We start from the raw sequence: 23870 nt of genomic DNA, 5'->3' as shown, positions 1-23870 counted from the left end.
GCTCGGGGCACCCATGGGTGCTGCGGGTGGGTGGGGGGCTCAGTGGGGCTGCGGTGGCTTCAGGTGGCACAGATGGGTGGGAGCACCCATGGGTGCCGTGGGCAGGACACAGTGGGACAAGGGGCTCAGTGGAGCTGGGACCATCGTGACACATGGATTCAGATGGGTGGGGGAACTGGGCACCCATGGGTGCTGGGGCTGTGGTGGGAAATGTGGTTTTGGGTGGGTGGGGGGCTCAGGGCACCCATGGGTGCTACAGGTGGGCTTGGGGCTCAGTGGGGCTGCAGGGGCTTCAGGTGGCACCGATGGGTGGGGGCACCCATGGGTAGGACACAGGGGGACAAGGGGCTCGGTGGAGCTGGGGCCATGGTGACACACGTGGATTCAGATGGGTGGGGGAACTGGGCACCCGTGGGTGCTGCGGGTGGGCAGGTGGCTTCAGGTGGCACTCATGGGTGGGGGCACCCATGGGTGCCATGGGCAGGACACATGGGGACAAGGGGCTCAGTGGAGCTGGGGCCATGGTGACACACATGGATTCAGATGGGTGGGGGAACTGGGCACCCATGGGAGCTGGGGCTGTGGTGGGAAATGTGGTTTTGGGTGGGGGAAGGGGGGCACCCATGGGTGCTGTGGGCAGGGTGTGGAGGGATGGGGGGGCTCAGCGGAGCTGCGGCAGCACGGTGGGTTGGGGGCACCCGTGGGTGCTGTGGGAGGGGTGTGGAGGGATGGGGGGCTCAGCAGAGCCGCAGCAGCACAGGTGGGTGGGGAGCACCCGTGGGTGCTGTGGGCAGGGTGTGGAGGGATGGGGGGGCTCAGCGGAGCCGCAGCAGCACGGGTGGGTGGGGGGCACCCATGGGTGCTGTGGGCAGGGTGTGGAGGGATGGGGGGGCTCAGCAGAGCCGCAGCAGCACGGGTGGGTGGGGGGCACCCATGGGTGCTGTGGGCAGGGTGTGGATGGATGGGGGGGCTCAGCAGAGCCGCAGCAGCACGGGTGGGTGGGGGGCACCCATGGGTGCTGTGGCAGCCGCGGTGGCCGAGCCGGGCCCCTCCTGTCCCCCCAGGTCCGGGCTCTACGTGGTCGGTCCCGAGTCTGCGGGCGCCAACCCCGGCCCTGCCTGCTACCGCAGGGGTGGGTGACGGTGACACCGGCCGGTCCCCCTGGGTCCCTATAACCACCCAGCGTGTCACCCCCACGGGGCACCCCACTGTCCCCAAAAACACCCAGTGTGTCACCCCCATTGTCGTCATGACCACCCAGCTTGTCCCCCGTTGTCCCCGTAACCACGCAGCGTGTCCCACTGCGGGGCCACCCTCCCTGTCCTGTCGCCACCTTGGTGGTTCCGCTGCGGGGTCACCCTCAGTGTCCCCATCCCCACCAGGGGTCCCACCCTCACTGTCCCCTGCACACCCAGAGGTCCCACCCTCATGGTCCCATCTCCCTCAGGGGGTCCCATCCTCAGTGTCCCCACCCAGGGGTCCCACCCTCACTGTCCCCATGCAGGGGGTCCCACCCTCACCATCCCCTCCCCACCCCGGGGGTCCCACTGCAGGGCCACCCTCACTGTCCCCATCCCCACCCAGGGGTCCCACCCTCATGGTCCCATCTCCCTCAGGGGGTTCCATCCTCACCATCCCATCCCCACCCAGGGGATCCCACCCTGACTGTCCCCTCCCCACCCAAGGGGTCCCATTATCACCCAGGGGTCCCATCCTCACTGTCCCCATCCCCACGCAGGGGTCCCACCCTCATGCTCCCATCTCCATCAGGGGGTCCCATCCTCACCATCCCCACCGAGGGGTCCCACCCTCACTGTCCCCATGCAGGGGGTCCCATCCTCACCCTCCCCTCCCCACCCTGGGGGTCCCACTGCGGGGCCACCCTCATCATCCCACCCCACCCAGGGGGTCCCATCCTCATCATCCCATCCCTACCAGGGGTCCCACCCTCATGGTCCCATCTCCCTCAGGGGGTCTCACCCTCACCATCCCCACCCAGGGGTCCCATCCTCACCATCCCGTGCCCACCCTCACTGTCCCCATGCAGGGGGTCCCACCCTCACCATCCCCTCCCCACCCCAGGGGACCCACTGCAGGGCCACCCTCACTGTCCCCATCCCCACCCAGGGGTCCCACCCTCATGGTCCCATCTCCCTCGGGGGGTCCCATCCTCAGTGTCCTCACCCAAGGGGTCCCACCCTCATGGTCCCATCTCCCTCAGGGGGTCCCATCCTCACCATCCCACCCCACCCAGGGGGTCCCACCCTGACTGTCCCCACCCAGGGGTCCCACCCTCATGGTCCCATCTCCCTTGGGGGGTCCCACCCTGACTGTCCCCTCCTCACCCAAGGGGTCCCATCTTCACCCAGGGGTCCCATCCTCACTGTCCCCATCCCCACCCAGGGGGTCCCACCCTCACGGTCCCATCTCCCTCAGGGGGTCCCATCCTCACCATCCCACCCCACCCAGGGGGTCCCACCCTGACTGTCCCCACCCAGGGGTCCCACCCTCATGGTCCCATCTCCCTCAGGGGGTCCCACCCTGACTGTCCCCTCCCCACCCAGGGGGTCCCATCTTCACCCAGGGGTCCCATCCTCACTGTCCCCATCCCCACCCAGGGGGTCCCACCCTCATGGTCCCATCTCCCTCGGGGGGGTCCCACCCTCAGCGTCCCCACCCGGGTCCCCCGCTCACCGTCCCGTCCCCGTCCCCAGGGGGTCCCCTGACGGTCACCGACGCCAACCTGTGCCTGGGCCGCCTGCTCCCCGAGTACTTCCCGCGCATCTTCGGGCCGGGCGAGGACCAGCCGCTGTGCCGGGACGCGGCGGCGCGGGCGTTCCGCGCCATGGCCGCCGACATCGCCGCCTTCACCGCCACCACCGGCGCCGGCGCCGGCTCCGCACCCTCGGTGGAGGAGGTGGCCATGGGCTTCGTGCGGGTGGCCAACGAGGCCATGTGCCGGCCCATCCGCGCGCTCACGCAGGTGCGCCGGGGCGCCGGGGGCTGGGGGTGGTGGCGCTGCCGGTGTCACCGGTGTCACCCCCATGGTGTGTGTGTCCCCAGGCGCGGGGGCACGACACGGCGCAGCACGTGCTGGCGTGTTTTGGGGGCGCGGGGGGGCAGCACGCCTGCGCCATCGCCCGCGCGCTCGGCATGAGCCGCGTCTTCATCCACAAGTAGGTTTGGGGTTTGGGGACCCCCCTCTGCCGGCACCGCACAAATGGGGTCCCGGTGGGTGGGGGGTGGGGGGACCCTGGGGGGTGGGGGGCTGGACCCCCCCGGGGGATGCGCTGGGGCTGGTATCCTTGGGTTCCCCGTTGTTGTGTGTGGGGTGTCCCGGGTTCCCCATTGTTGGGTGTGGGGTGTCCCTGGTGCCTGGTTACTGGGTTGGGGTATCCCCAGGTTCCCCATTGTTGGGTGTGGGGTGTCCCTGGTGCCTGGTTACTGGGTTGGGGTATCCCCAGGTTCCCCATTGTTGGGTGTGGGGTGTCCCTGGTGCCTGGTTACTGGGTTGGGGTATCCCCAGGTTCCCCATTGTTGGGTGTGGGGTGTCCCTGGGTTCCCCATTGTTGAGTTGAGGTACCCCTGGGTTCCGCTTTGTTGGGTGTGGGGTGTCCCTGGTGCCTGGTTACTGGGTTGGGGTATCCCCAGTTTCCCCATTGTTGGGTGTGGGGTACCCCTGGGTTCCCTGTTGTTGGGTTTGGGGTATCCCTGGGTTCCCCATAGTTGGGTTTGGGGTATCCCTGGGTTCCCCATTGTTGGGTGTGGGGTGTCCCTGGGTTCCCCATTGTTGGGCTGGGGTATCCCAGGGTTCCCCATTGTTGGGTGTGGGGTGTCCCTGAGTGCCCTGTTTCCAGGTTTGGGGTGTCCCTGGGTTTCCCATTGTTGGGTTGAGGTATCCCTGGGTTCCCCGTTGTTGGGTGTGGGGTATCCCTGGGTTCCCTGTTGTTGGGTGTGTGGTACCCCTGGGTTCCCCATTGTTGGGTTGGGGTATCCCTGGGTTCCCCGTTGTTGGGTTGAGGTACCCCAGGTTCCTCGTTCTTGGGTGTGAGGTGTCCCTGGTGCCCCGTTGTTGGGTGTGGGGTGTCTCTGGTGCCTGGTTACTGGGTTGGGGTATCCTTGGGTTCCCCATTGTTGAGTGTGGGGTACCCCTGGGTTCCCCATTGTTGGGTTGGGGTGTCCCTGGGTTCCCCATTGCTGGGTGTGGGGTGTCCATGGTGCCCCGTTGTTGGGTTGAGGTACCCCTGGGTTCCCCATTGTTGGGTTGGGGTGCCCCTGGTTCCCTGTTTCCGCTGTACGCGGCGGTGCCGCGGTGCCGGTGCGTTGGTGCCGGTGCGGTGCCAGTGCAGCGCGGCAGCGGCGGTGCGGTGCGTGGCAGGCACAGCGGGCTGCTGTCGGCGCTGGGGCTGGCGCTGGCCGACGTGGTGCAGGAGGCGCAGGAGCCGTGCGCGCTGCGCTACGAGCCGCAGAGCTTCGCCCGGCTGGACGCGCGGCTGGACGCGCTGCGGCAGCGCTGCCGGGACGCGCTGCAACAACAGGGCTTCTCCGGGTCAGCCACGCGCCTGGGGACACGGGGGGCACCTGGGGACACGGGGGGACGGGGATGGGGATGGGGACAGTCGGGAACACTGCCTGGGGACATGTGGGGACAGCAGCATGGGCATGGGGACATGCGGGGATACCACCCAGGGACATGTGGGGGCAGCAGCGCGGGCATGGTGACACCATGGGGACACACGGGGACAGCAGTGTGGGGACACACGGGGACAGCAGCGCGGACATGGGGCCACCGGCTGGGAACACGTGGGGACAGCAGCGTGGGCATGGGGACACCGTGGGGACACACGGGGACAGCAGTGCAGGGACACACAGCGACAGCAGCGCAGGGATGGGGACAGTTGGGAACACTGCCTGGGGACATGCAGGGACAGCAGCATGGGCGTGGGGACACCATGGGGACACACGGGGACAGCAGCGCGGGGATGGGGACACTGGCTGGGGGCACGTGGGGACAGCAGCGCAGGCATGGGGACACCGTGGGGACACACGGGGACAGCAGCGCGGGCATGGGGACATGCAGGGACAGCAGCACAGGGATGGGGACACCCGCTTGGGACACGTGGGGACAGCAGTGTGGGCACGGGGACACCACCCAGGGACACCTTGGGGACGCGTGGGGACAGCAGCGCAGGCATGGGGACACTGCCTGGGGACAACAGTGCGGATGGGGACAGTCGGGGACACTGCCTGGGGACATGTGGGGACAGCAGCATGGACATGGGCACATGGGGACACCACCCAGGGACACCTTGGGGACATGTGGGGACAGCAGCACAGACATGGGGACAACGTGGGGACATGGGGACAGCAGTGTGGGTACACACAGGGACAGCAGCGCGGGCATGGGGACACTCACGGACAGCAGCACAGCATGGGGACATGGGGACAGCAGCATGGGGATGGGGACACCGGCTGGGGACACATGGGGACAGCAGTGTGGGCATGGGGACACCACCCGGGGACACCACCCAGGGACACCTTGGGGACGTGCAGGGACAGCAGCGTGGGCATGGAGACACAGGGACACCACTCAGGGACACCTTGGGGACACACGGGGACAGCAGCATGGGCATGGGGACATCGTGGGGGCATCAACATGGGGATGGGGACACACAGGGACAACAGCGCGGGGATGGGGACACGCAGGGACAGCAGCGCAGGCATGGGGACACATGGGGACACCACCCGGGGACACATGGGGACAGCAGCGCAGGCATGGGGACACATGGGGACACCACCCGGGGACACATGGGGACAGCAGCGCAGGCATGGGGACACATGGGGACACCACCTGGGGACACAGGGGGACAGCAGCGCAGGCATGGGGACACATGGGGACAACAGCGTGGGGACAGCAGCACAGGGATGGGGACACATGGGGACACTGCCTGGGGACACGCGGGGACACTGCCTGGGGACACTGCACAGGGGCGCATGGGGACATCACCCCAGGGCACAGGGGCACATGGAGACACCACCTGGGGCACATGGGGACATCACCCCGGGGCACAGGGGTGCATGGGGACATCACCCTGGGACATGGGGACATCACCCCAGGGGTGGGGACATCACCCCGGGGCACAGGGGCGCATGGGGACATCACCCTGGGACATGGGGACATCACCCCAGGGCACAGGGGCGCATGGGGACACCACCCTGGGGCATGGGGACATCACCCCAGGGCACAGGGGTGCATGAGGACACCACCCTGGGGCATGGGGACATCACCCCGGGGCACAGGGTTGCATGAGGACACCACCCTGGGGCATGGGGACATCACCCCGGGGCACAGGGGCGCATGGGGCCGTGCGGTGCCGGTGGTGCCGGGGCCGTGCGGTGCCGGTGGTGCCGGGGCCGTGCGGTGACGGTGCCGCGGGCCCGCAGGGAGCAGATCCGCACCGAGGGCTTCCTGCACCTGCGCTACGAGGGCACCGACTGCGCCCTCATGTGCTCGGCCAAGGGCCACCCGCCCACCGACCGCTCCTGCCGCGCCGGAGACTTCCTGGCCGCCTTCACCAGCCGGTGAGCACCGCGCTGCCACCCTGTCCGGCACTGCCACCCCATCCCAGCACTGCCACCCCATCCAGCACTGCCACCCCATCCAGCACTGCCACCCCATCCCAGCACTGCCACCCCATCCAGCACTGCCACCCCATCCCAGCACTGCCACCCCATCCAGCACTGCCACCCCATCCCAGCACTGCCACCCCATCCAGCACTGCCACCCCATCCAGCACTGCCACCCCATCCCAGCACTGCCACCCCATCCAGCACTGCCACCCCATCCCAGCACTGCCACCCCATCCAGCACTGCACCCTGTCCTGCACTGCCACCCCATCCCAGCACTGCCACCCCATCCCAGCACTGCACCCTGTCCTGCACTGCCACCCCATCCCAGCACTGCCACCCCATCCAGCACTGCCACCCCGTCCCGCACTGCCACCCCATCCAGCACTGTCACCCCATCCCAGCACTGCCACCCCATCCAGCACTGCCACCCTGTCCCAGCACTGTCACCCCAGCACTGTCACCCCAGCACTGCCACCCCATCCAGCACTGCACCCTGTCCCGCACTACCACCCCATCCAGCACTGCCACCCCATCCAGCACTACCACCCCATCCAGCACTGCCACCCCATCCAGCACTGCACCCTGTCCCGCACTGCCACTCCATCCCAGCACTGCACCCTGTCCCGGCACTGCCACCCCATCCCAGCACTGCCACCCCATCCAGCACTGCCACCCCATCCCAGCACTGCCACCCCATCCCAGCACTGTCACCCCATCCCAGCACTGCCACCCCATCCGGCACTGCCACCCCATCCCAGCACTGCCACCCCATCCCAGCACTGCCACCCCATCCAGCACTGCCACCCCATCCCAGCACTGCCACCCCATCCAGCACTGTCACCCCATCCCAGCACTGCCACCCCATCCAGCACTGCCACCCCATCCCAGCACTGCCACCCCATCCAGCACTGCCACCCCATCCCAGCACTGCCACCCCATCCCAGCACTGCCACCCCATCCAGCACTGCACCCTGTCCTGCACTGTCACCCCATCCAGCACTGCCACCCCATCCCAGCACTGCCACCCCATCCAGCACTGCCACCCCATCCCAGCACTGCCACCCCATCCCAGCACTGTCACCCCATCCCAGCACTGCCACCCCATCCGGCACTGCCACCCCATCCCAGCACTGCCACCCCATCCCAGCACTGCCACCCCATCCCAGCACTGCCACCCCATCCAGCACTGCCACCCCATCCCAGCACTGCCACCCCATCCAGCACTGTCACCCCATCCCAGCACTGCCACCCCATCCAGCACTGCCACCCCATCCCAGCACTGTCACCCCATCCCAGCACTGCCACCCCATCCAGCACTGCCACCCCATCCCAGCACTGCCACCCCATCCGGCACTGCCACCCCATCCAGCACTGCCACCCCATCCAGCACTGCCACCCCATCCCAGCACTGCCACCCCATCCGGCACTGCCACCCCATCCAGCACTGCCACCCTGTCCCAGCGCTGTCACCCCAGCACTGCCACCCCATCCCAGCACTGCCACCCCTGCACTGCCACCCTGTCCCAGCACTGTCACCCCAGCACTGTCACCCTTGCACTGCCACCCCATCCCAGCACTGTCACCCCTTCAGTGCCACCCTGTCCCAGCACTGCAGGCCCCATCCCAGTACTGTGACCCCCATTCCAGTACTGTCACCCCCATTCCAGTACTGTCACCCCCATCCCAGCACCAGGGCCCCCATCCCAGTGCCATGACCCCCATCCCAGCACCATGATCCCCATCCTGCACCATGATCCCCATCTCGGTGCCATGATCTTCATCCCAGCACCACAATCCCCATCCCAGCACCGTGATCCCTATCCCGGTGCCATGATCCCCATCCCAACACCATGATCCCCATCCTGGTGCCATGATCCCCATCCTGGTGCCATGATCTTCATCCCAGCACCACAATCCCCATCCCAGCACCGTGATCCCCATCCCGGTGCCATGATCCCCATCCCAAAACCATGATCCCCATCCCAAAACCATGATCCCCATCCCAAAACCATGATCCCCATCCCAGCACCGTGATCCCCATCCCGGTGCCATGATCCCCATCCCAAAACCATGATCCCCATCCTGGCACCATGATCCCCATCCCGGTGCCATGATCTTCATCCCAGCACCATGATCCCCATCCTGGTGCCACGATGCCCGTCCCGGTGCCACCATCCCGTCCTGGCACCACAGTCCCCATCTGGGCACCGTGATCCCTCTCCCATCACCACGTTCCCTTTACCAGCACCGCGATCCCCATTGCGGCAGCACCGCGCCGCGCCGGCTGTGCCGGGGGGTGCCCGGTGTCCCCTCCCCGCAGCGTCACCACGTCCCATCCGTCCCGCAGGTACCAGGCGGAGTTCGGCTTCACCATCCCGGGCCGCGCGGTGCTGGTGGACGACGTGCGCGTCCGCGGCACCGGCAGCAGCGGCGTCAGCTGCGACACCCCCCTGGAGCCCAGCGGGAAACCGCCCCGCGTGGACACCGTGAGGGGGGGCTGGGGGGTCCGGGGGGTCCGGGGGGTCTGGGGGTGCAGGGGGCCCGTGGAGCAGGGTGACCCGTGGGGTCCCGCAGGTGACGCGGTGCTATTTCGAGGAGGGGTACGTGGACACCCCAGTGTTCCTGCTGGAGGAGCTGGGCTGCGACCACAGCATCCCCGGCCCCGCCATCCTCATCGACAAGAACAGGTGGGCACGGGGGGGCCAGAGAGACAAGGGGGACCCCAGCGGGGTGATGGGGACCCCAGAGAGACAGTGGGGACCCCAGGGGGGTGGTGGGGACACCAGAGAGTCAATGGGGACCCCAGGGGGGTGATGGGAACTCCAGAGAGCCAATGGGGACCCCAGGGGGATAGCAGGACCCCAAGGGGACGGGGTGACCCAGAGAGACAATGGGGACCCCAGGGGGACAGCAGGACCCCAAGGGGACGGCGGGACCCAGAGAGCCAATGGGGACCCCAGGGGGGTGATGGGGACCCCAGAGAGCCAATGGGGACAGCAGGACCCCAAGGGGACAGGGGGACCCAGAGAGCCAATGGGGACCCCAGGGGGGTGATGGGGACCCCAGAGAGCCAATGGGGACAGCAGGACCCCAAGGGGACAGGGGGACCCAGAGAGACAATGAGGACCCCAGGGGCGTGATGGGGACCCCAGAAAACCAATGGGGACCCCAGGGGGACAGGGGCACCCTGGGGAGAGATGGGACCCCAGGGAGACAATGGGGACCCCAGGGGGACAGCGGGACCCCAGAGAGCCAATGGGGACCCCAGGGGGACAGCGGCACCCTGGGGAGAGATGGGACCCCAGGGAGACAATGGGGACCCCAGGGGGACAGCGGGACCCCAGAGAGCCAATGGGGACCCCAGGGGGACAGCGGCACCCTGGGGGGTGATGGGGAACCCAGAGAGCCAACGGGGACCCTAGTGGGACAGAGGGACCCCAAGGGGAAGGTGGGGACCTTGGGGGATGGTGCGGACCCCAGAGAGCCAGTGGGGACCCCAGGGGGACAGTGAGACCCCGAGGGGATGGTGGGGACCCCAGGGGAATGATAGGACCCCAGGGGGCTGATGGGGACCCTGGGGGGCTGGTGGGGACCCCCGGGAGCTGGTGGGGACTCTGGGGGGCTGATGGGGACCCCAAGAAGTTGGTGGGACCCCGGGGAGCTGGTGGGAACCCTGGGGGGCTGATGGGGACCCCAAGGAGCTGGTGGGACCCCTGTCAACCCCGTGTCCCCATGTTGCGGAGCCGCTCCCTGTCCCCCCAGCACCATCGTGGTGGAGCCGGGCTGCACCGCCAGCGTCACCCAGCTCGGTGACATCGAGATCGCCGTGGGCTCGGGGACCCCGCGCGCCGTGGGGCCGCAGCTCGACCCCGTCCAGCTCTCCATCTTCTCCCACCGCTTCATGAGCATCGCAGGTTGGGGGCAGCACGGGGGGCTGGGGGTACCAAGGTCAGTGTCACTGTCCCAGGTGAGCTCAGCCCAAGGTCAGTGTCACCGTCCTGGGTGAGCTCAGCCCAAGGTCAGTGTCATTGTTCCCACTGAGCTCAGCCCAAGGACAATGTCACTGTCCTGGTGAGCTCAGCCCAAGGTCAGTGTCACTGTCCTGGTGAGCTGAGCCCAAGGTCAGTGTCACCGCCCTGGGTGAGCTCAGCCCAAGGTCAGTGTCACTGTCCCGGGTGAGCTCAGCCCAAGGTCAATGTCACCATGTCCCGTGTCCCCATGTCCCCTCAGCGCAGATGGGCCGTGTCCTGCAGCGCACGGCCATGTCCCCTGACCCATGTCCCATGTCCCATGTCCCCTCAGAGCAGATGGGCCGTGTCCTGCAGCGCACGGCCATGTCCCCTGACCCCGTGTCCCATGTCCCATGTCCCCTCAGAGCAGATGGGCCGTGTCCTGCAGCGCACGGCCATGTCCCCTGACCCCGTGTCCCATGTCCCCATGTCCCCTCAGAGCAGATGGGCCGTGTCCTGCAGCGCACGGCCATGTCCCCTGACCCCGTGTCCCATGTCCCCATGTCCCCTCAGAGCAGATGGGCCGTGTCCTGCAGCGCACGGCCATCTCCACCAACATCAAGGAGCGCCTGGACTTCTCGTGCGCGCTGTTCGGGCCGGACGGGGGGCTGGTGTCCAACGCGCCCCACATCCCGGTGCACCTGGGCGCCATGCAGGAGACCGTGCAGTTCCAGGTGGGGCTGGGACCCCCGGGGACCCCCACCCGGGACCCCCCCGGGCCGTCCCCAACGCCCCCGGTGCCCCCGCAGATCCGTCACCTGGGCGAGGAGCTGCGGGACGGGGACGTGATCCTGAGCAACCACCCGAGCGCCGGCGGCAGCCACCTGCCCGACCTCACCGTCATCACCCCCGTGAGCCACGGCCGGGCACCCCGGGGCGCAGGGACACCCTGGGCCACAGGGACACCCTGGGCACGGGGACACCCCCGGGGCACGGGGACACCCTGGGCACAGGGACACGCTGGGCACGGGGACACCCTGGGCACGGGGACACCCCCGGGGCACGGGGACACCCTGGGCACAGGGACACGCTGGGCACGGGGACACCCTGGGCACGGGGACACCCCCGGGGCACGGGGACACCCTGGGCACGGGGACACCCTGGGCACGGGGACACCCTGGGGCGCAGGGACACCCTGGGCACGGGGACACCCTGGGGTGCAGGGACACCCCCGGGGCACGGGGACACACTGCGCATGGGGACACTTTGGGCATGGGGACACCTTGGGGTGCAGGGACACCCTGGGCACGGGGACACCCTGGGGCGCAGGGACACGCTGGGCACGGGGACACCCCCGGGGCACGGGGACACCCTGTGCATGGGGACACTTTGGGCATGGGGACACCTTGGGGTGCAGGGACACGCTGGGCGCAGGGACACCCTGGGGCGCAGGGACACGCTGGGCACGGGGACACCCCCGGGGCATGGGGACACCCTGTGCATGGGGACACTTTGGGCATGGGGACACCTTGGGGTGCAGGGACACCCTGGGCACGGGGACACCCTGGGGCGCAGGGACACGCTGGGCACGGGGACACCCCCGGGGCACGGGGACACCCTGCGCATGGGGACACCCCCAGGGTGCAGGGACACCCCCGGGGCACAGGGACCCACCCCCTGGGCTGCAGGGACCACCCTGGGGCTCAGGGACCCCCCTGTGGCACAGGAACCCTCCCCAGGGTGCAGGGGCCCCCACCAGGGCACAGGGACCCCCAGGCTGCAGGGACCCCGGTGGGACACAGGGACCTCAGGACGCAGTGCCTCTGGTGGGACACAGGGACCCCGTGGCACAGGGACCCCCGTGGGACACAGGGACCCCGTGGGGCAGGGACCCCCGTGGGACACAGGGACCCTATGGCACAGGGACCCTGGTGGAACACAGGGACCTTATGGCACAGGGACCCCGCTGGGACACAGGGACCCCGCTGGGACACAGGGATCCTGTGGTGCAGGGACCCTGGTGGGACACAGGGACCCCCCAGGCTGCAATGCCCACAGTGGGACACAGGGACCCCGTGGCACAGGGACTCTGGTGGGACACAGGGACCCCAGGACGCAGTGCCCCCCCCACAGCACAGGGACCCAGTGGGACACGGGCCCCGTGTGGCGGTGTCCCCGGTGGGACCCCCTGTGTGGCGGTGTCCCCGGTGGGACACCCCGTGTGGCGGTGTCCCGGTGCAGCGCCGTGTCCCGCAGGTGTTCTGGCCCGGCGAGCCCCGGCCCGTGTTCTTCGTGGCCAGCCGCGGGCACCACGCGGACATCGGCGGCAGCACCCCCGGCTCCATGCCCCCCCACTCCACCGCGCTGCGCCAGGAGGGCGCCACCTTCCTCTCCTTCAAACTGGTCCAGGGCGGCGTCTTCCAGGAGGAGGGTGCGGACCTGGGGACAGGGGGGATGGTGGGGACAATGGGGACGTGGTGCGGACCTGGGGACAGGGGACAGCGGGGATGGCGGGGACAGTGGGGATGGTGGGGACAGTGGGGATGGTGGGGACAATGGGGGTGGTGGGGACAATGGGGACGTGGTGTGGACATGGGGACATGGGGACAGCAGGGATGGTGGGGACAATGGGGACGTGGTACGGACCTGGGGACATGGGGACAGCGGGGATGGTGGGGACAGTGGGGATGGCGGGGACAGTGGGGATGGTGGGGACAATGGGGGTGGTGGGGACAATGGGGACGTGGTGTGGACATGGGGACATGGGGACAGCAGGGATGGTGGGGACAATGGGGACGTGGTACGGACCTGGGGACATGGGGACAGCGGGGATGGTGGGGACAGTGGGGATGGCGGGGACAGTGGGGATGGTGGGGACAATGGGGATGGTGGGGACAATGGGGACGTGGTGCGGACCTGGGGACAGGGGGACAGCGGGGACGGTGGGGACAGCGGGGATGGTGGGGACAATGGGGATGGTGGGGACAATGGGGACGTGGTGCAGACGTGGGGACATGGGGATGGTGGGGAGAATGGGGATGGTGGGGACAATGGGAACGTGGTGTGGACGTGGGGACAGGGGACAGCGGGGATGTGATGGGGATGGTGGGGACAATGGGGATGTGGTGGGGACAATGGGGACGTGGTGCAGACGTGGGGACAAGGGGACAGCGGGGACAGCAGGGATGTGATGGGGATGGTAGGGATGCAGTGGGGCAGAGGGGATGGTGGGGACGTTGGGGACAGTGGGGATGTGATGGGAACAGCGGGGAAGTGATTGGGATGCAGTGGGGACAGTGGGGATGTGATGGGGACGGTGGGGACAGGGGATGAGGTGGGGACAGTGGGGACATGGTGGTGATGGTGGGGACATGGTGGGGACAGTCGGGACATGGTGGGGATGGCGGGGACATGGTGGTGATGGTGGGGACATGGTGGGGATGGCGGGGTCATGGTGGTGACAGTGGGGACATGGTGGGGACAGTGGGGACATGGTGGGGATGGTGGGGACATGGTGGGGACAGTGGGGACATGGTGGGGATGGTGGGGACATGGTGGGGATGGTGGGAACATGATGGGGGCAGTGGGGACGTGGTGGGGATGGTGGGGACGTGGTGGGGATGGCGGGGACATGGTGGGGATGGTGGGAACATGGTGGGGATGGCGGGGACATGGTGGGGACAGTGGGGACATGGTGGTGATGGTGGGAACATGGTGGGGACAGTGGGGACATGGTGGGGATGGCAGGGACATGGTGGGGACAGTGGGGACATGGTGGGGATGACGGAGACATGGTGGTGATGGTGGGGACATGGTGGGGATGGCAGGGACATGGTGGTGATGGCGGGGGCATGGTGGGGATGGCGGGGACATGGTGGGGACAGTGGGGACATGGTGGGGATGGCGGGGACATGGTGGTGATGGTGGGGACATGGTGGGAATGGCAGGGACATGGTGGTGATGGCGGGGACATGGTGGGGATGGCGGGGACATGGTGGGGATGGTGGTGATGGCGGGGACATGGTGGGGATGGCGGGGACATGGTGGGGACAGTGGGGACATGGTGGGGACAGTGGGGACATGGTGGGGATGGCGGGGACATGGTGGTGATCGCGGGGACATGGTGGTGATGGTGGGGACATGGTGGGGACAGTGGGGACATGGTGGGGATGGTGGGGACATGGTGGGGATGGCGGGGACATGGTGGTGACGGTGGGGACATGGTGGTGATGGTGGGGACATGGTGGTGATGGCGGGGACATGGTGGGGATGGTGGGGACATGTTGGTGATGGCAGGGACATGGTGGGGATGGTGGTGATGGCGGGGACATGGTGGTGATGGTGGGGACATGGTGGGGACAGTGGGGACATGGTGGGGACAGTGGGGACATGGTGGGGATGGCGGGGACATGGTGGTGATCGCGGGGACATGGTGGTGATCGCGGGGACATGGTGGGGACAGTGGGGACATGGTGGGGATGGTGGGGACATGGTGGGGATGGCGGGGACATGGTGGTGATGGCAGCGACATGGTGGTGATGGCAGGGACGTGGTGGGGATGGTGGGGACATGGTGGGGACAGTGGGGACATGGTGGTGATGGTGGGGACATGGTGGTGATGGCGGGGACATGGTGGGGACAGTGGGGACATGGTGGGTATGGCGGGGACATGGTGGTGACGGTGGGGACATGGTGGTGAAGGCGGGGACATGGTGGGGATGGCAGGGACATGGGGATGGCGGGGATGGCAGGACACAGTGGGGACACGAGGGACGCGGAGGACACGCCGAGCGCGGTGGGGCCGCGTCCCCGTCCCCGCTGACGCGCGGCTGTCCCCAGCGGTGACCGAGGCGCTGATGGCGCCGGGCCGCGTCCCCGGCTGCAGCGGCACCCGCGCCCTGGGGGACAACCTGTCGGACCTGCGCGCGCAGGTGGCGGCCAACTGGCGCGGCATCCGCCTGGTCACCGAGCTCATCCGGCAGCACGGGCTGCCCGCCGTGCAGGCCTACATGGGCCACATACAGGTGGGGCCGCCATGGCGTGTCCCCTGCTGTCCCCTGCTGTCCCCCTGGTGTCCCCTTGAACCCCCAGTGTCCCCCTGGCCAGCACGGGCTGCCCGCCGTGCAGGCCTACATGGGGCACATTCAGGTGGGGCCGCCGTGGCGTGTCCCCTGCTGTCACCTTGGACCCCTGGTGTCCCCTGCTGTCCCCCTGGTGTCCCCTTGAACCCCCAGTGTCCCCCTGGCCAGCACGGGCTGCCTGCCGTGCAGCCATACATGGGACACATCCAGGTGGGGCCACTGTGCCAGTGTCCCCTGGTGGCCCCCTGGTGTCCCCTTGAACTCCCAGTGTCCCCTGGTGTCCCCCTGGCCAGCACGGGCTGCCCGTTGTGCAGCCCTACATGGGACACATCCAGGTGGGACCGCCATGGTGCTGTCCCCTTGGAGTCCCCCCAGTGTCCCCTTGGACCCCTGGTGTCCTCCCACTGTCCCCTCAGTGTCCCCTTGGACCCACCAATGTCCTCCTGGCCACCATGGTGTCCCACTGGTGTCCCCATGTGTCATGCAGGCCTACATGGGACACGTCCAGGTGGGGCTGCCATGGCGGTGTCACCTTGGTGTCCCCCTCGTGTCCTCTTGGACCCCTGGTGTTCCTTTGGATGCCCCAATGTCCCCCTGATGTCCCTCCAGTGTCCCCTTGGACCTCCTGGTGTCCTCCTGGTGTCCCCTTGGACCCTCCTGCGTCCCCCCAATCTCCCTCTGGTGTCCCCTCGGTGTACTCCCCAGTGTCCCCTCAGACCCCCCAATGTCCCCCCAGTGTTCCTCTGACCACTGTGGTGTCCCCGCGGTGTCCCTGCGGTGTCCCCGCGGTGTCCCAGTGTCCCCCAGCCCCTGTGACCGTGGTGTCCCTGCGGTGTCCCTGCGGTGTCCCGGTGTCCCCCAGCCCCTGTGACCGTGGTGTCCCCGCGGTGTCCCGGTGTCCCCCAGCCCCGTGATCGCAGTGTCCCCGCGGTGTCCCCGCGGTGTCCCGGTGTCCCCCAGCCCCGTGACCGCAGTGTCCCCGCGGTGTCCCCGCGGTGTCCCGGTGTCCCCCAGCCCCGTGACGGCGCTGTCCCCACGGTGTCCCCGCGGTGTCCCGGTGTCCCCCAGCCCCGTGACCGCAGTGTCCCCGCGGTGTCCCCGCGGTGCCCGGTGTCCCCCAGCCCCGTGACGGCGCTGTCCCCGCGGTGTCCCCGCGGTGTCCCCGCGGTGTCCCCGTGGTGTCCCGGTGTCCCCCAGCCCCCCTGACCGCGGTGTCCCCGCGGTGTCCGGGTGTCCCCCAGCCCCGTGACCGCAGTGTCCCCGCGGTGTCCCCGCGGTGTCCCGGTGTCCCCCAGCCCCGTGACGGCGCTGTCCCCACGGTGTCCCCGCGGTGTCCGGGTGTCCCCCAGCCCCGTGACGGCGCTGTCCCCGCGGTGTCCCCGCGGTGTCCTGGTGTCCCCCAGCCCCGTGACGGCGCTGTCCCCGCGTGTCCCCGCGGTGTCCCGGTGTCCCCCAGCCCCGTGACGGCGCTGTCCCCGCGTGTCCTCGCGGTGTCCCCGCGGTGTCCCGGTGTCCCCCAGCCCCGTGACGGCGCTGTCCCCACGTGTCCCCGCGGTGTGGCAGGCCAACGCGGAGGTGGCGGTGCGGGAGCTGCTGCGGGGCTTTGCCGCGGGCGGGAGGACGACGCTGGAGGCTGAGGACCAGATGGACGACGGGTCCCCCATCCGGCTGCGCGTGCAGCTGGACCCCCGCGAGGTGAGCGCCTGGGATCCACCTGCCCCGGGGATCCACTCCAGCCCTGGGATCCCCCTGCCTGGGATCCCTCTGCCCCTGGGATCCACCTGGCCTGAGATCCACCCGACCCTGGGATCCACTGCCCCTAGGTTCTGCTCCAGTTCTGGGATTCACCTGCCCCTGGGATCCACTCCAGTCCTGGGGTCCCCCCCGGCCCTGGGATCTGCCCCCCCCAGTCCTGGGGTCCCCCCTCGCCCTAGGATCTGCCCTGGGATCCACCCGCCCCTGGGATCCACCTGCCCCTGGGATCTCCCCGCCCCTGGGATCCCCCTGCCTGGGATCCCCCCGCCCCTGGGATCCACCTGCCCCGGGATCCACCTGCCCCGGGATCCCCCCCAGTCCTGGGATCCCCTGGCCCAGGGATCTGCCCTGGGATCCACCTGCCCTAGCATCCACCTGCCCCAGGGATCCACTCCAGCCCTGGGATCCCCCTGCCTGGGATCCACCTGCCCCTGGGATCTGCTCCAGTTCTGGGATTCACCTGCCCCTGGGATCCACTCCAGTCCTGGGGTCCCCCCTGGCCCTGGGATCTGCCCTGGGATCCCCCCCCCGAGTCCCGGGGTCCCCCCTGGCCCTAGGATCTGCCCAGGGATCCACCCCAGCCCTGGGATCCACCTGCCCCAGGATCCCCCCCAGCCCTGGGACCCCCCTGGCCCTGGGATCTGCGCTGGGATCCACCTGCCCCTGGGATCCACTCCAGCCCTGGGACCCCCCTGGCCCTGGGATCTGCCCTGGGATCCACTCCATCCCTGGGGTCCCCCCTGGCCCTGGGATCCCCCCTGTTCCCAGGATGGTGGTGATCCCCCCCAGCCCCAGAATCCCCCCCAGCCCTGGAATCCTGGTGACCCCCCCTGGCCCTGGGATTCTGGCGATCCCCCCATTCTCGGGATCCACCCCGCATCCTGGGATCGACGCCAGTCCTGGGGTGGCCCTCCCCCGCCCTGGGATCCCCCCTGGCCCTGGGATCTACTCCAGTCCTGGGATCCCCCCTGGCCTTGGGATCCTCCCCAGTCTCGAGATCCCCCCTGGTCCTGGGATCCTGGGAATCCGCCCCCAGCTCCAGGATCCCGGAGATTCCCCCAGCGCTGGGATCTACCCTCAGCCTCAGGATCCCCCCTGCTCCCAGGATGCTGGAGATCCCCCCTGTTCCCAGGATCCTGGAGATCCCCCCTGCGCTGGGATTCTGGGGACCCCCCCTTCCCAGGATCCCCCATTCCCGGGATCCCCCATTTCCGGGACCCCAGCCCCGGGATGCAGGAGATCCCACCCAGCTGGGGTTTGGGGAGCCCCCGTTTGGGGGGGGGACACGGGGCCACCCCACCCCTGCTGTCCCCATTGTCCCCCTTGTCCACCCTGTCCCCCTGTCCCCATTGTCCCCATTGTCTCCACTGTTCCAACTGTCCCCATTGTCCCCACTGACCTCACTGTCCCCACTGTCCCCATTGTCCCCATTGTCCACCATGTCTCCCTGTCCCCCTGTCCCCATTGTCCCCACTGTCCCCACTGTCCCCACTGTCCCCCATCCTCATTGTCCCCATTGTTCTTACTGTCCCCACTGTCCCCATTGTCCCCACTGTCCCCATTGTCCCACCATCCCCATTATCCCACTGTCCCCACTGTCCCCATTGTCCCCACTGTCCCCATTGCCCCCACTGTCCCCACTGTCTCCCTGTCCCCACTGTCCCCATTGTTCCCACTGTCCCCATTGTCCCCATTGTCCCCATTGTCCCCACTGTCCCCACTGTCCCCATTGTCCCCATTGTCCTCACTGTCCTCACTGTCCCCACTGTCCCCATTGTTCCCACTGTCCCTACTGTCCCCATTGTCCCCACTGTCCTCACTGTCCCCACTGTCCCCATTGTCCCCACTGTCCTCATTGTCCCCATTGTCCCCATTGTCCCCATTGTCCCCACTGTCCCCATTGTCCCCACTGTCCTCATTGTCCCCATTGTCCCCATTGTTCCCACTGTCCCCACTGTCCCCATTGTCCCCACTGTCCCCCGTCCCCACTGTTCCCACTGTCCCCCTGTCCCCATTGTGCCCTGTCCCCTGTCCCGTGTCCCCTGTCCCATGTCCTGTGTCCCGTGTCCCGTGTCCCCTGTCCCCATTGTCTCTTGTCCCACGTCCCATGTCCCGTGTCCCGTGTTCTGTGTCCCTGTCCCTGTCTGTGTTCCCTGTCCCGTCCCGTGTCCGCTGTCTCACTGTCCCCTGTCCTGTGTTCCCTGTCCCATGTCCCCTGTCCCATGTCCCCTGTCCCATGTCCCCTGTCCGTGTCCCCTATCCATGTCCTCTGTCCCGTGTCCCATGTCCATGTCCCCTGTCTGTCTCCCCTGTCCTGTGTCCCCGTCCTGTGTCCCCTGTCCCCTGTCCCTTGTCCCCATCCCCATCTGTGTCCCCTGTCCCGTCTTGTGTCCCCTGTCCCTTGTCCCCTGTCCCCTGTCTGTGTCCCCTGTCCCGTCCTGTGTCCCCTGTCCCTTGTCCCCTGTCTGTGTCCCCTGTCCCATCCTGTGTCCCCTGTCCGTGTCCCTTGTCTGCTGTCTGTGTCCCCTGTCCTGTGTCCTGTGTCCCCTGTCCCTTGTCCTCTGTCCCGTCTGTGTCCCCTGTCCCGTTCTGTGTCCCCTGTCCCCTGTCCCATGTCCATGTCCCCTGTCTCACTGTCCTGTGTCCTGTGTCCCATGTCCATGTCCCATGTCCCGTGTCCCGTGTCCCGTGTCCCATGTCCATGTCCCGTGTCCTGTGTCCCGTGTCCGTGTCCCCTGTCCGTGTCCCGTGTCCCATGTCCATGTCCTGTGTCCCGTGTCCGTGTCCCCTGTCCGTGTCCCGTGTCCCCTGTCCGTGTCCCGTGTCCCCTGTCCCGTGTCCCCTGTCCCCTGTCCCGTGTCCCCTGTCCCCTGTCCCATGCCGTGCCCGTGTCCCTCAGGGCAGCGCCGTGTTCGACTTCTCGGGCTCGGGCGCCGAGGTGCTGGGGAACCTGAACGCCCCCCGCGCCATCACGCTGTCCGCGCTCATCTACTGCCTGCGCTGCCTGCTGCGCCGCGACCTGCCGCTCAACCAGGTGCCCCCCGCGGGACCCCCGGGACACCCCCCGGGACACCCCAACTGGGACACCCCCCGGGACACCCCGACTGGGACACCCCCGGGACACCCCCGACTGGGACACCCCCGGGACACCCCGACTGGGACACCCCCCGGGACACCCCAACTGGGACACCCCCCGGGACACCCCGACTGGGACACCCCCGGGACACCCCCGACACAGGACCCCCGGGACACCCCGACTGGGACACCCCCGGGACACCCCAACTGTGACACCCCCCGGGACACCCTGACTGGGACACCCCCAGGACACCCCCGACACAGGACCCCCGGGACACCCCAACTGTGACACCCCCCGGGACACCCCCCACGCGGAACCCCCCTGGAGCAGCCCCTGACTGTGACACCCCCGGGACACCTCCTGACTGTGGGACGCCCCCTGGACACCCCCCACGTGGGACCCCCCAGGACACCCCCTGACTGTGACACCCCCTCGGGACACCCCCCAACTGTGGGACGCCCCCTGGACACCCCCCACGCGGGACCCCCCAGGACAGCCCCTGACTGTGACACCCCCCTGGGACACCCCAACTGTGGGACCCCCTGGGACACCCCTAACGCGGGACCCTTGGGGTACACCCTGACTCTGGGACCCCCCCTGGGACACCCCAACTGTGGGACCCCCCAGGACACCCCCTGAGTGTGAGACCCCCCCGGGACACCCCCTGACATGGGACCCCCCTGGGACACCCCAACGGTGGGACTCCCCCAGGACACTCCCGACTGAGGGACCCCTGGGGCACCCCCTAACTGTGACACCCCCAGGACACCCCTGACTGTGAGACCCCCCCCCGGGACACCCCTGGCTGACGGGACCCCCTGGGACACCCCCCGATGCGGGACCCTGTGACACCCCAACTGTGGGACCCCCAGGACACCCCCTGATTCATCGAGGGTGGGGGTCCGGGATCCTGATCCTGTGGGACGGGGGATCTGGGGTGCTGGTCCCCAGAGTGGGGGGTCCTGGGACCCTGATCCTGTGGGTCGGGGGGGTCTGGGACCCTGCACCCCTTGAATGGGGGGGCTGGGACCCTGATCCTTGGGGTTGGGGCCCTGGGACCCTGATCCTGTGGAATAGGGGGGTCTGAGACCCTAATCCCCTGAGTTGGGGGTCCTGGGACCCTGACTCTGTGGGGTGGGGGCTCTGGGACCCTGATCCCCCAGAACAGGGGGTGGGACCCTGATCCTTGGGGCTGGGGTCCTGGGACCCTGATCCTGTGGATCGGGGGGGTCTGGGACCCTGCAACCCTAGAATGGGGGGGCTGGGACCCTGATCCCGTGGGCTGGGGGTCCTGGGACCTGACTCTGTGGAGTGGGAGGCTCTGGGACCCTGATCCCCAGAATGGGGGGTGGGACCCTAATCCCTTGGGTTGGGGGTCCTGGGACCCTGACTCTGTGGGACGGGTGGGGGATCTGGGACCCTGCACCCCTGGAATGGGGGGGTCTGGGACCCTGATCCCCTGGGCTAGGGTCCTGGGCCCCTGGCTCTGTGGGGGGGGCTCTGGGCGCTGATCGCCAGCCCCCCCAGGGCTGCCTGGCCCCCGTGCGGGTGCTGATCCCCAAGGGCTCCATCCTGGACCCCTCCCCCGAGGCGGCCGTGGTGGGGGGCAACGTGCTGACGTCCCAGCGCCTGGTGGACGTGATCCTGCGGGCGTTCGGCGCCTGCGCCGCCTCCCAGGTGGGGGGTCCTGAGGATTGGGGATCCCAGGGGTCCAGGGTGCTTGTGGTTGGGGGTCCCAGGGCTTGGGGGTCCTGGGGTTGGGGGTCCCAGGGGTTGGGATCCCAGGGGTTGGGGGTCCCAGGGGTTGGGGGTCCTGGGGTTGGGGGTCCCAGGGGTTGGGGATCCCGGAGGTTGGGATCCCAGGGGTTGGGGGTCCTGGGGTGCCGGGGATCCCAGGGGTTGGGATCCTGGGGGTTGGGATCCCAGGGGTTGGGATCCCAGGGGTTGGGATCCTGGGGGTTGGGATCCCAGGGGTTGGGGGTCCCGGGCTGGGGATCCCAGGGGTTGGGATCCCAGGGGTTGGGGATTGCGGGGGTTGGGGATCTCAGGGGTTGGGATCCCAGGGGTTGGGGGTCCCAGGGGTTGGGGGTCCGGGGGTTGGGATCCCGGGGCTTGGGATCCCGGGGGTTGGGATCCCGGGGGTTGGGGGTCCCGGGCTGGGGATGCGGGGGTTGGGGGTCCCGGGGGTTGGGATCCCAGGGGTGGGATCCTGGGGGTTGGGGGTCCCGGGGGTTGGGATCCCAGGGGTGGGATCCTGGGGGTTGGGATCCCGGGGGTGGGATCCTGGGGGTTGGGGGTCCTGGGCTGGGGATCCCAGGGGTTGGGGGTCCCAGGGGTTGGGATCCCAGGGGTTGGGATCCCAGGGGTTGGGGGTCCCAGGGGTTGAGATCCCAGGGGTTGGGATCCCAGGGGTTGGGGTCCCAGGGGTTGGGGTCCGGGGGTTGTGGATCTGGGGGTTGGGGGTGTCGGGGGTCTGGAGTACCAGGGTCCTGGGATTGGGGGTCCCAGGGGACGGGGTCCAGGTCTCACCCCTGTGGTGTGTCTGTGTCCCCCGTGTCCCCCGTGTCCCTTGTGTCCCCATGTGTCCCCATGTTTCCCCATGACCCCGTGTCTCCATGTCTCCCGTGTCCCCATGTCCCCATGTGACCCCATGACCCCTTGTCTCCATGTCCCACATGTCCCCATGTCTCCTGTGTCTCCATGTACCCTGTGTCCCCCGTGTCCCCCCATGTCCCCGTGTCCCCCCGTGTCCCTGTGTGTTCCCCCGTGTCCCATGTCCCTGTGTCCCGTGTCCCTGTGTCCCGTGTCCCCGTGTATCCCCATGTGTCCCTGTGTCCCTCCATGTCCCTGTGTCCCATGTCCCCGTGTGTCCCCTCGTGTCCCCGTGTCCCTGTATCCCCATGTCCCATGTCCCCGTGTGTCCCTGTGTGTCCCCATGTGTCCCCGTGTGTCCCCATGACCCCGTGTCTCCATGTCCCCCCATGTCCCCCCGTGTCTCCCCATGTCCCTGTGTGTCCCCCTGTGTCCCTGTGTCCCCATGTCCCGTGTGTCCCCCCGTGTCCCCCCATGTCCCCATGTGTCCCTGTGTCTCATGTCCCATGTGTCCCCATGTCCTCGTGTCCCTGTCCCCCCGTGTCCCCGTGTCTCGTGTCCCATGTGTCCCCATGTCCCCGTGTCCCTGTGTCCCTATGTCCCCATGTGTCCCTGTGTCTCGTGTCCCGTGTGTCCCCATGTCCCCATGTCCCTGTGTCCCCATGTCCCCATGTGTCCCCGTGTCTCGTGTCCCATGTGTCCCCATGTCCCTGTGTCCCCCCATGTCTCTGTGTGTCCCCGTGTGTCCCCGTGTCTTGTGTCCCGTGTGTCTCCATGTCCCCGTG

General features: G+C 68.5%; 1 protein-coding gene across 2 annotated transcripts in view; it reads left to right on the top strand.

The window, feature by feature from the left end:
- Positions 1 to 23870, top strand: part of OPLAH (5-oxoprolinase, ATP-hydrolysing) — a 39966-nt gene that overhangs the window by 11415 nt on the left and 4681 nt on the right. For both annotated transcript variants that reach the window (XM_082047138.1, XM_082047139.1), the window contains exons 8-22: positions 1065 to 1132; positions 2715 to 2983; positions 3064 to 3176; positions 4379 to 4549; positions 6445 to 6582; positions 8979 to 9117; positions 9206 to 9318; positions 10394 to 10545; positions 11155 to 11315; positions 11391 to 11492; positions 12838 to 13012; positions 15421 to 15605; positions 17226 to 17357; positions 20317 to 20451; positions 22021 to 22170. In XM_082047138.1, the coding sequence (XP_081903264.1) occupies positions 1065 to 1132; positions 2715 to 2983; positions 3064 to 3176; positions 4379 to 4549; positions 6445 to 6582; positions 8979 to 9117; positions 9206 to 9318; positions 10394 to 10545; positions 11155 to 11315; positions 11391 to 11492; positions 12838 to 13012; positions 15421 to 15605; positions 17226 to 17357; positions 20317 to 20451; positions 22021 to 22170 (2203 nt within the window). The remainder of the gene's footprint in view (positions 1 to 1064; positions 1133 to 2714; positions 2984 to 3063; positions 3177 to 4378; positions 4550 to 6444; positions 6583 to 8978; positions 9118 to 9205; positions 9319 to 10393; positions 10546 to 11154; positions 11316 to 11390; positions 11493 to 12837; positions 13013 to 15420; positions 15606 to 17225; positions 17358 to 20316; positions 20452 to 22020; positions 22171 to 23870) is intronic.

This window comes from Streptopelia decaocto (genome assembly GCF_964273445.1).
Source record: "Streptopelia decaocto genome assembly, chromosome: 2".
In the NCBI taxonomy this organism is placed as follows: Eukaryota; Metazoa; Chordata; class Aves; order Columbiformes; family Columbidae; genus Streptopelia; species Streptopelia decaocto.
Note: the sequence above shows the minus strand (reverse complement) of the source record. Positions and strands in the feature narration are given on the sequence as shown.